This window comes from Tachypleus tridentatus, chromosome 9 (genome assembly GCF_004210375.1).
Source record: "Tachypleus tridentatus isolate NWPU-2018 chromosome 9, ASM421037v1, whole genome shotgun sequence".
Classification (NCBI taxonomy): domain Eukaryota; kingdom Metazoa; phylum Arthropoda; class Merostomata; order Xiphosura; family Limulidae; genus Tachypleus; species Tachypleus tridentatus.
Window position 1 is genome coordinate 133,987,360 of NC_134833.1, and position 12,936 is coordinate 134,000,295.

The 12,936-nt window shown below is 30.6% G+C and overlaps 1 protein-coding gene across 1 annotated transcript in view; it reads left to right on the plus strand.

Moving 5' to 3' along the window:
• The window catches only part of LOC143226424 (lipase maturation factor 2-like), a 65,094-nt gene continuing 52,158 nt past the window's right edge, over positions 1 to 12,936 (plus strand). Inside the window, exons 1-2 of the mRNA XM_076457362.1 lie at positions 1 to 325; positions 11,869 to 11,919. Coding sequence (XP_076313477.1) covers positions 232 to 325; positions 11,869 to 11,919 — 145 coding nt within the window. The 5' untranslated portion in view covers positions 1 to 231. The remainder of the gene's footprint in view (positions 326 to 11,868; positions 11,920 to 12,936) is intronic.

Consider the following 12,936-nt stretch of genomic DNA (forward strand, 5'->3'; position numbering starts at 1 on the left):
TGACTCATACATTTACAACAAAAAATGCACAGTTAATACGACTGGATTCAGAGAATGGGCATTAAAAAGCCTTTTTAAGCTTTTATTTAAGTTTTAACTATACAGATGGCGAAACTGGTAACATAGTTATTGAGTTAATTTAAATTTAGAGGCTTAACTTCTTAATTATTTACACTCCAGATTTGTAGTGAACTGTGTCGATGTGCAAGTGTTATCAGAACTGAGAGAAGAATGGGCGAAATTAAAATAACTCGAGATTTTTTCTTGTGGTGCATGTCTGTTATTTACTTATGTGCCTTTTCTTCACTTTACTACCAAATCCCAGGTAACGTAGAACTAAGCTATTTGAAACTTAAAGCACTTTTTTTTTTTTTTTGCATGGTGTTACTAAAGTTAAGGCTAGTTAATATAGAACAGTATTTAATACTATAGTCCAGATAAGTATATTGTTAGTAGCAGTAGCACGTTATTAATACTAGAGCTACAGTATTTATCAGTGTTGATTGGCATTACTGAGAGTAACTATTACTGACGCTGTGACTACCGGTACTGTAGCACTATTTAATCATTATTGTTATTATTATTATATATTAATAATTCAAAGTAATTATGGATGAGTGACAGTGTCAGACAGCAAGGTAGTAAGAAACACCTAAGTTTATACAAATATTTGTAACTGCTTTACTTTTTAATTTGCTATAGAACCATGACTTTTCTGTACTTAAGTTTTAAATGTTTAATATTAGAGGCCTGGCATGGCCAAGCGCGTAAGGCGTGCGACTCGTAATCTGAGGGTCGCGGGTTCGCGCCCGCGTCGCGCTAAATATGCTCGCCCTCTCAGCCGTGGGGGTGTATAATGTTACGTTCAATCCCACTTTTCGTTGGTAAAAGAGTAGCCCAAGAGTTGGCGGTGGGTGGTGATGACTAGCTGCCTTCCCTTTAGTCTTACACTGCTAAATTAGGGACGGCTAGCACAGATAGCCCTCGAGTAACTTTGTGCGAAATTCCAAAACAAACAAACAAACAAACTAATATTAGAAATATTATTGTTAATAATATTATACTCTCAGGCTATATGTGGGAAGGAATTACTTTGCATGACCTAAGACTTAAAACTAAAATAAAAGATAGTAATAATGTACTCTGAGTAACAAGTGGGCTGGTTCAAAAGCGAAGTGTTGTATATTAAAGATGGGGCCCTTTTAAACAAACTAAAATAGATAGCAAGACATTTGAAGAAGATAAAGAACCTTATAAAAGTAGTTTAACCTTGAATGATGGTGGGAAAGTTTGGGAAATTAGAAATAAATAAACTGGTTGGATAAGAAGGACATTGGAAAAAGGTTCAGAGAATTGCAAGTTAAATAACAGTTTAACAATACATTTGTCAAACCTGAACTGTTACTATGAGTATTAGGAACAAAATGGATGAGTTCAGGGCTCTAGTTAAAAGATGAGACTGATGTAATGGCAATTACTGAAAACTAATTAGACGTGGAAAATATTTATAATAGGAACAACTTTGAAATGTTCACGCTACAAGTTATTTCACAGTGACATGCTTTCATAGAAGGATTGGGCTGGCACTTTAATAATAGATGTTGTGCATCCTGTTAGGAAAAAAGAAAAAATCTAGTGGTTAAAAGGTTGATTCTATATATTTAGATAATCTAGTTTTGTTGTAGTAACTTGAAAACTAAATCACTTACAGTAGCTTTGACTAGCACAATATAGAAACATCAAATAATCCTATGGACTGTGTAATAATCCATTAATTTTCTCAAGGTTGTTACATGTTATCTGGACGATGGAAAGAGATATTTAAATTTTCACAAACATTTTTATAAGCAACACCCATAAGATCAGTTAAGAAAACCACATCCCTGGGCTGAAAAGGACTAGTAAATTGAATTTGAAGTTATCAAGCAGTCTTATCATACTATATCTTTGTTATTGTTTTTTTTGTACTTGCATTAATTATATCAATAGGAGCATAATAACTGGTAAAACTTGAGGTACAAAATACTGTATGATTCAAGTGTATAATTAGACAAATATAGGATTTGCTAAATTGCTTTATAACCAGTAAAGACACAGAACTGTCATATCTGTATGAAATAGTAACTCTCACTGGTAGCAAAGACACGTACAAAAAAACTGTACAAACAACTTTCTCTTAAAACCATTTCTGACTCTTCTGTAGATCTGATTTCCAAAAAATGTTTATTTGTAGTATATGTGGTGGGGCATTTGATCATACACACAAACAGTTAGAAGATAGCCAGAATTTGCAATAGTGTGCACAAAAAGAAATAAACAACTGTTCAAAAAATTCCAAGATGTCAGTGTTTGTTATTCTAAGAGAGAAACAAGTGATATCCTTGAGGTACATATGCAGTCATACTTAACTTTTATGATCTGTAGAGTGTTTGTTGTTCTCACAAATTATTCTTAGTTCCCAGACATATCACCTTGTGGGAATATAATGGCAATATATACACAACAAAGAAGATCCACACACCACAGCAGAGTTCATTTCAACCATTGTAGTGATATGTACCCATGTCATAATAGGCCTAATACTAATATTTTGTGAATCCATATACTAGGAATATAATTTTGCTGTGATGTGAACTGAAGTGATAAAGTGAGTGTTTTACATAATTAAAGGGAGTAGATCTGGATGTTATTATGATACCAAATATGATATGCTAAAATTCATGTATGATTCAAGTGGATAGTTAGACAAATACAGGATTTGCTAAATTGCTTTATAACTATAGTAAGTGCAAAATAATGCATTTGTGTTATCATAATTTGGATTGCACCTTCAGTATTGATGGGAGTTCACTTGGTAGCCTGATTGAAGAATATTATCTTGGCACAAATGGTTAAGTCGTTCAAGTCATCAAAGTTGTTATGTATTGTTAGTTTGGTATGTGAGTATGCCATGCATTTCTATCTTATGATTGTATAGTACTTACTCCAAATGTATTCATAATTCAGTGCAGGTGGTCATGAAAGCTCTTATGTTTCTGTTCTAGTTGCCTTCATTTCTTTTTTACTTTCTTGAAAATATACCTGTTCTATTTATCTGATTTACTGCTGTAATACTGCACTTTGTATAAGGATATTGCTGTGTCCTTCAGTGTTAGTTCAGATGACATTTCAAGGTTACAGCTTCACCTCATTTTGAATGACCAGTCATGTCAGTAGTACTAGTTGCTATGGGTAAATATTACATATATTGCAAAGCAAGAAACGTTGGACTTAAACAGTTTTAAGGAATATCCAATGAAAGTGATATTGTGTAATAACAGCAGATACAGTTCATTTTGTGCATTAACTATTGTCTTGTCTGTCTTTTTTTAGATTGAATTATTTTAGATTTAGGAATTTTCCATAATAGATATATTGATAAAATCTCTTGCTTTGCAGATCTATCCCATTATTCTTAACTTAAATCAGTTTGATCTGGGTATACCACACTAGTTGCAAAGATAATAACATTTATTTTTATTCAGTTTCATTGATTGAAAGACACAGGATGAAATTGTCTTTACAAGTCAATAGTTAGGTCTCACATGGAATAGTATTTACAGTATTGGCCTTATCTGAGGAAAGGCTTTATACAAGTGCTACTTGGATGATTCCAGGAGTACATGGAAGAGTTATTTTATTGAGGATTGATAAATCTCTTAATTTTTTTTTCTTTCTTTCTTTCTGGATTTTGTTTTTCCATAAAAGGAAAAAGAAAATCAATGTATCGAAACTGTCGTTCAATGGTGGAAATGATTTGATGTTGAAGTGACATAAAGCTTGACAACTATAAGATAAAGAGTGGACCCATTGAAACACTATCCTCTATTCTTCTAATCTACACAACTTTCAAATTCTGATAAAAGTAATCTGATTGCATATAAGTTTTAAGAGTGATGGCCCATTAGTTCAAGGAATCTAGCTCTTATGGAAGAATGGACATTCACAATTCTTATTCCCTAGTGTTGTGACAACAAATGTTATATCTCCAACTTATTAAACATGTTAAGCTTCCATTCAGTTAAATGATATTGATGTTAAGCCAAAATGTTCAGAATCTTAGATTTGAAGTTTCAAAATAAAATGGCTGGTGAGAAATTTGCAGAGATGTTGATGAAACAGATTTTGAGTAGTCCATATAATTATAGAGGTGAGGAATTACTGCAAGATGGAGAACCCATAAATATTAATTTTTAGTGATCTGTAAAAGTTCTTTTATGATTGTTTTAGTTTTTAATTGGATAATTTTATTGCTCTACTATAAAAGATTACCTGAAATAAAGTTGTTTTTTTGTATATTTGAAAAGGTATTCATTCTGATTGTGTTTTGTAAAAACTTTATTGTAATTTTCCCCAAATTTTCAACTAATTATTTAATATAGAAAAGAAGATATTTCAATGGTAATATCATCCCCTGCTGGGACAGTGGTAATTCTAAAGATTTAGAACACTAAAATCTGGGGTTTGATTCCCCTGATGTGGCTTTGCTATAAGAAAAACACAAGGAACAAGTACTTTAGAATATCCTTTTAAATAGTTTGTGTAGTGTATGTGAAAACTCACCTGTAGAAGGTTAGAGCTTGTGAAATAAAAATGATGTTAGAAAAGGTTAAGAAAAATTTTTAAACTATTTGTAATTTTATCTTGTGTTAACTGTGTGAAATATTGTAGTAATAATTATCACACAATTTTATTGCAAAGAGATGAGAGATGTATTTGACCCATCTATGCTATCATATTTAGTACTGTGGAAGGATGTGCTGTAAGTTATTTTAAAAAGACAGCGAAATTTTCCACTGTGAATTTCAAGTGGTTTTCTAGACTTAATAAAATATTTTAAATCATCTAATTACTTTACATTTTTTCATGTAATGTATATGAGTGACTTGCCATAAGATAGTCTAACAATAACTTTAAAACTGTTTTGGTATTGTTTTTAACATTTAAACATACCTAGTGATGTGGTACTAAATAAAGAAGTGCTTTAACATGCTTAACCACATAAGGTGTAATACCTTTATCTGAGTTTCATTTTTTTTTAATCCAAGCTACTTGAATGTTCTATACTTTTAAAAGAAACATTAACAAATTTTGCTTTTGCTAATTAAATAACTTAAAGAAATTTTTAATACAATTGAAGAACCTTTGCACATTAGGTTAGAAGGTAACTTTGTTTGCCACTAATTCAAGTTTAACAGTCAATACAGTTTAATGCACAACTTATCTTAAGCCTAAGAATCTGGAAGATAGCAATCATTCATGAAATGGATTACTTCTTTTTGTTTCTTTTCTAATTAAATTAAAACATACAATGTGTGTATATTTTATTTTAGCCATTTAAACTCTTTCTTAGCATGATGATAATCCACTGTTTAGGCTCTTTTTATCAACTTACAAATGACACTACTCTTCTATACTATACCAACCAAGATTAAAATGTGTAATTCTGTTGCAAGGATTTGTTCAAGATTGGAGGAGACTCACTAGAAGTGAGTTATCTAACAGGTTACTGAATAGATCTAATAAGAAAACTGTAAATAGGTTTTAATTCCAACTAACAGTTTGCCCATACAAAAACTTTATAACATTTTGGTGATGGAATTACAGACAAAATAAATAAAGAAAAAAAGTCATCACCCGAGGAAAAGTATAAAATTTACACTGTAATTGCATTCTATATTTCAATTTTAAGGTTTATGAACTTAAACAATAAGCAAAAAAGGAATAACTAAAATTGGAAGTAAGAGGAAGAGGGAAGGGTTTACAGTGGAAGCCTTTTTTTTTCCTTCTATCTGATGCTAAAAATGCAATCCAATAGGAGTACTATTTCTCAAAAAATGAACCAACACCAATAAAAACTTGGCATTGAACCAAATTCTACACATTTCACATCAACTGCTGAAACGTTTATGTAGTTTTATAAAGATTTAATATTTGCTGATGAAAACCCTCTGTCATGAAGTTTCTCTAATGGGTCAATCAGTGAGTTTCTATGAGTAGGTTGCAGATATTCACATATTATACATGCTATTTATACCTTACATCTATTTAGTTTCATTTTTAACAAGCATCATTATTACAGATGATGTTAATAAAATATTTCAATCACCATTCTCATTCATGATTTTTCCTGTTAAAGACTTTTTAAACATTTGTTTGTATTTTCCAGGTATGATCAAAATTTGAATGTTGATTGTTATTTTAAACTGAGAATGTGTGATGCATAATATAAGTAATAGCAAATTATGATCCTATAATTGTAATACTTGAACTTATTATATCATAACTGGCTTTTTGATCAGATTGCAAGGTTTTGGACTGAATATACAGTCTTTTTTTCCTATTTTAAAATGTAATAATTAACTAATTAAAGAAATATAACCATGTAGTTTTCAATATCTTGTAGCCCAACTCAAACAGTTTTTATTAACATTTTAGTAGACTTCTTTCTACACATGCACCATTAGTGGCTGTCAGCATGCCTAACTATTGTTTGATTTCAGTCCATCTTTGTTGCAACATGTCCACAGTTGTGGTGGTGATAATGTCCACTTTCTTGGTCCTTGAGTCTGTAATTTCTTCAGACAGGAACAAGCACTAAATGATCCTCACCCTGTCAAACTCTTGGTTTAAAACTTTCAGGTAATGATTCTTCAGGCAGGAATAAGCACTAAATGATCCTCATCCTGTCAAACTCTTGGTTGAAGACTTTCAGGTGATCCTAAGTAGGTTTTTTTTTAAAGTGTCAGGATATTTTGCATTTTGAAACCCAGAAAGTTAGATAAAAAGTTCTCTAGGTAAATTTGGGAAATTTCAACGAGTTTTTAATATGAATATCTTTATCAATTTAACATGAGTAATCAAATTACCAGATTGAAATAATGTTCGCTTTGCATGATACTGATTACAATGTAGCAATTAAACATTTTCTTAAATCATTTTCAAACGATGCAAAGAAGAAAAAAAGTGAAACCTACAAGGGAGACTTTATTTTTTCAGATACAGTTTTCTAAACTTTATCATATTTCTGTTAATTATGTGCCTTTAATTATTGTGTATATTAATCTTTTATTTCTTGTAAACCTATTAATGAAAATATATGAAACAAAATTTCATTTGCATTGTTGTTACTTTATATTTACTCTTATCTTATATTAATTATGGGGTGGGGTGATTCTTTCTTAACTTACCTCCATACTTCTTTAGAGCACTGGTGTCTGTAATTACTTTACACCACAGTCACTGACTTGGAATCTGCAAGCTAAATGACACATTAAGCTGCTTCTTGTGAAGCTGTCATCTTATAGGGTTACACTACTCACTGCAGTAAAAAAATACATTACAGTAATAACTGAGTTTGGCTTTAAGGTGTTGAACACTATACATTGTTGTAATTCCTTAGTTATTTAATTATTAAATTTGAAAACAAAGATAATTTGGGCCATCCCATATATATTTTCACTAAGTGTAATCAAGCTAACTTGTTTATATAGGCTTTATTAAGATCCATCCTATTTAGGTTAGTCTCATAGTTATTAACTCTAACTTCTTGTAAATCATTCTAGTTCTTAATTTCAAGGACAGAATTATTACCCTTTATCAGGAACTAGGGTAGGAGGTATTACAGTTGAATCTATGTGTGTGTTTGTACCTCAGACTTACACTGATGCACATGAAAAATTTACATAAAAAGGGGAGGTGGTATACGACAGTCTTCAGATCTGAATTGTGGATCACTTTGAAGCACTTTTTATTATGTGGAGATAGACCATTTTTGTGGTTTTGAGTTTGAGTTTGTGATCAGATTTGTACCAACTTTTATGGGCACATTAAGGTTGCTACACCTAATCATAATACAGAAGATGATCATCCAAATTGGTGATTGTCTGGATCCAAGAATTATTTGCTGAGTTTTTGAAGGTGAAACTTGAACTTAATGTTATCTATCTAACACATGAAACCTTGAAAAACAGTGGCAGAGCCATGGGCATGCAATAACTCTAATTGCTTTTCTTGTTAATCGAGAATAATATAGCAGGCTATATAAAATAAACATCAGTAATATGACTATCAGTACTAGTCTTCATTAGCAACTACATTTTTTTACATGTATTTACTTTACTGCTTTAACCAAGCAAACAACCATTTGTATTGTCTAATTTTTTTACACTGTATTCACTTAGAAGTCACTCCTCACAGCTTCAGAAACTGTGTATATTTCATAATACATAAGACAGACTAAACAAGTGTTTTCATGAAAATAGTCTTCCATAATAATTTTTGGGTCATTTTTTAAATTTTGGCAAATTCACATTTGGGCTGCTTTGGCTGCTTAAAGCTCTAAGAGTAATGGTGGTAGAAGGCTGAAATTTGCTACACTGACTGAATTAATCTCGCAGAATTCAAAAATGGTCTCAAACCAAGTTTATCTCTTTTAGGATTTGCATAGTGAGGCAGCAAAATCACCTGAAAACCCAAAATTGTAAAAAACATTGGTTTATGTAATAAGCTGTAGCTTTGAGAATTAATATGATACAAAGCTGAATTTTGTTTTTAAATTTCCTATTACATATCAGTTGATAAGTCAGCAATTGTTGTAATTAAAAGTATATTAGATCTCCTGTAAAAAATTTAGTTGCATGCAACGTTTTATGATTTAGCTAAAAATAGCCCTACTTCAGGCCACAGTTATTCAGCCTTTTCAGATATTTACCATATATTCTTACATCTCTGAATATGATCTACAAAAAAAATCAGGATGGTGTTCAACCTACTTTTTGAGTTATAATTTTCTAAAGTATCCTCTGACCATATGTTGTTTTCTTGAAAAAAACAACTTTAATTCAGGTGTGTTAGTGTGTGCAACTATATCCATACAATTGTGAAATAATTGATGAATCCCATTGAAATATTCTAATCAGCCTTTACCATATATTCTTACATCTCTGAACATGACCTTCAAATAATCAAGGTTGTGAACAATAATAAATTATCAAATTTTAAGTGTCTCTGATATGTACCATTGGGTACATAAAGGACCACATTCAGGGCATTCAGTTCTTTCTTGTCAATCAGGAATCAGTCCTGCAGAATTGTGTAAAGTTTGATCTACTTGAGCACCGAAAAACACAAAACTGTGGGAGGTATTAGGTCACATCATAGCTTTATTCTCTACTCTACCAACAAATTGTATACGTGAAGGCTATCAGATATTGATGTGTACACAGTTGTAACTGTTGGTAGTAGCAGTGAAAGTGATGCTGCAGCAGCTCAAATAGGGTCTAATGATGGCAATGACAATTATCAGCCAGTGAAATATGTGGCATGCATATACGATCATGAATGGTATGTGGGAAACCTAAAAGATAGATCAGATGAACACTCCAATGTGTTGGTGTCGTTTATGAAGAAATCAAGAAACGAACAGTTCTCATGGCCTGCAAGGTCACATAAAGATGAAAGCTGAATTCCTTTCCAACATATTTTTTGTCTGATAAGTGCACCTACTGCCCAAGGCAGTAGTGCTCGCCACTTACTTCTAAGTCAAAGTTATCTCAACATAATCAAACTCGGAGATTTATTCAAGTTGTCTGAACAAAGCAATGTTTATTTGATGTTGTTAAGGCTAATTTATTGCCAAAGCAGTTTTTGAAACATTTCATTGTCACAATTATTGCAGTTTGGTGTGACTATAATCTTTCTCAGTTATTCCTAGCACTGTGCATTTTGTGTCTGATTTACCTTTGTATTTATTATATTATGAATCTTAAACTCAGCCATATCTGCATAACTGTAATGCATACACAATATATTTGCATTGCCATGTGATCTAACTAGCTATGCCAATAAACTTGTTCAGAAATGAATTAATTCTTTCTTGTTTCTTACAACTTCATTATTTAACATTGTGAAAGGCTGGTTAGAATATTTCAGTGGGATTCATATTAAATAAACCAATGTATTTTACAATTTTGGGTTTTCAGGTGATTTTGCTGCCTCACTATGCAAATCCTAAAAGAGATAAACTTGGTTTGAGACCATTTTTGAATTCTGCGAGATTAATTCAGTCAGTGTAGCAAATTTCAGCCTTCTAACACCATTACTCTTAGAGCTTTAAGCAGCCAAAGTTCTCCAAAAATGAATTTGCCAAAAATAACAAAAAATTAATTAAATTTTACAGTGCTGTAAATCAGAAACTATCAGAGATATTGATCTAATCTTTGGCAGTTTTTCATTATATGGGTAGATGAGCACATGTGAATTTTTTCAAGGCATTTTGAGGGGTTCATGTGGAAAATTTTCCAAAATCTGGATGATTTGACATGGAATGGCCCAATATCACTGAGTGATTATCACTTTTGCACTTTGATATTTGTAAATAATTTTATTATAATTATCAATTATTCTAATTAGATAACTTTGAAAAACAACAAGAACAACATAGAAACAAGATACTTAGAAGTTTCCAGATTAAACATTTTTTAAAACTTTATTAAACAACTCCTAATGGATTATAAGGTGATGTTTTCTGATTAGTAATTAGACTGTAGAATTCATATTCCCCTTATAATTGCAGCCAACCACATGTCTCTTATCCCTATCCTATCCTGTTGCATTTCTGAATGTCTAGATAGCATTCATTTATGCATGCTACGTGTTTGCTCAAGGTTATTGTTAATTTGTATACCTAACCCACCTGCTATCTGCTTATTTATAGTATTGATTTTGCTGATGCATTATTGCTTTGGCTTTACTCATTTTAAATTTTATAATTGTTGGCTGTAAGTTTCATTTTAGTGATTTGCCCTTATGCAAGAATGAGTGAGCAAACTGGAAAGCAGGGAACAAAAAAGTGTTAAATTAATAAAGGATTGCTACTGAGCTATGATGCAAACTTTTAAAATTGTGGTGATATGTGAGGCAAAAGAAACAGTTTATCTATTTTAGAAAATTTGATGTAATTGAGAACAATGTGAGGTATTGATGGGGGTGGGGAGACTGAACTCCTTAATTCTACAATATGGTGTTATTCTCTCTTTTAGTCAATCCTATATGTGAGTATAATGACAAGAATAATGGTTCCAAGTGTTTGTTTTTGTGAATAAATATACAAACAGTGATCAGTTGTATGTAATAATCAAATTAAAACATATTAAGTAATCACATTAATTCTATACATATTTATTAAATGAAGGAATTAAACATTTGTTGTTAATAGGAAAGCCACCGTCACAGTGATGCTGTGAAATGAGCAAAAAATATATTTAAATCTAACTTTTACCATCCATCTAAAAGTATACATGTCTTAAAAATTGAACTATTAATTTAAATTCTGCCCATTAAAGTAATTGTTTCATGAGTGGTATTTTCATTTTAGTTCATAATTCTAAAAAATAACTATGCAAAATACTTCTGTAATAACAAACTTTTTTAAAACAAATTCTCTGTTAAAAATTGAATTGTTTAAAATATAGTAGTGATACCTTTTAAGATATGAATGACTTTTGTGAAAAAAGTGTACCTTAGAGTTTATTGTACTTGATTATATATCATACTTTAAATTTTTCTTGAAATATGAAATGAAAATAAATTCATTCAAATTCTTCACTCAATCATTTTAATATAGTTTATTGTAATAAAATAAAGTTTAAGGTTTTTTTTAAAGTCATTTATATTTTTTGTTATATATGATTAGAACAAGAAATCTAGTATATATTTTAGGTGTTGGGTTCCATCAAAAATATTTTTGATAAAGCAAAGGCAAAAAACAATTATGCAATTATATTTGTTTAACATTTGGTTGCTAATAGAACTTTTTCTCTTGTGTAGGGTTATATGGAGAAAATGGAATCTTACCAGTCAGTTCTGTTATTGCCCTAGGTATGAAGAGCCGTATGATTTTAACTAACCTTTTTCCACTTCTACTAAATTCTATAAAATCCTTTATTTTTCTAATTGTATATTTATCACTTGCCACATTTATCATTAATAATGTCTGATAAAATCTAAATTATAAGTTAAGTATTTGTTCTTTGTGAGTGTAGTTGTACAAGTAATTTGTAGTATCTTATAATGGAGACAGTGTGTGTGCATATCTGTCTATGTATGTGTCCAAAATGATAAATGTGACACTACAAAAAAGCCATAAAATTTCACACTTTGGGTATTCAAGGTTTAGCTAATTAGAAGAAAATAACTATAATATTTCTTTATTGCAGAAGACAGTTTAAAATAAAAGTACTCTCTTCACAATAAGAACATAACTTTTACTATGACTATACATGAGGGTTTGGTTATATCTTTATTGATGCCATTTGTAAATGTAATACTAAAACATGGAGTTCTTAAAATTTTTTAAGTATTTTTCTCTGTATAAAAACATTACAGTTGATATTGGCACAATTTAAACATTTTTTCCCAAACAGTACTTTCCAGATAAATCCTTTTTCAGGAAATGTTAATTTTTAATACTTTTTTTTTTTTTCAAAGTGGTACAGATACTACAATTGGTAATTACTAACACACAGAGCCACCTTTAGGGTAGAGTTTCTGCCAGTATACTTAATTGTAATATATTGCATGCTCTTTGAAATAGTTTTTTTTCTTTTAACTTTTTCCAGGCATTATACTGTGTCTTATGATTAAATGATACTGACATATTAATGTTTTCTTCACTTCTGGTTTTTTTTTTTTTTTCAAATATTTAAAATATCCACAACAGTAAAACATGCCTTTTATTTCAAGCAACACAATTACTGTACTAATAGGATCCAAATGGTAATTTAAAAAAAAAGTTATTAAATGTTGAAATATTACTTTCAAAATTCATTAACCTACATGTGTTACTTATAAATAGTATCATCTGTTTCAACTTTATTTACAGCATCTACAGATATT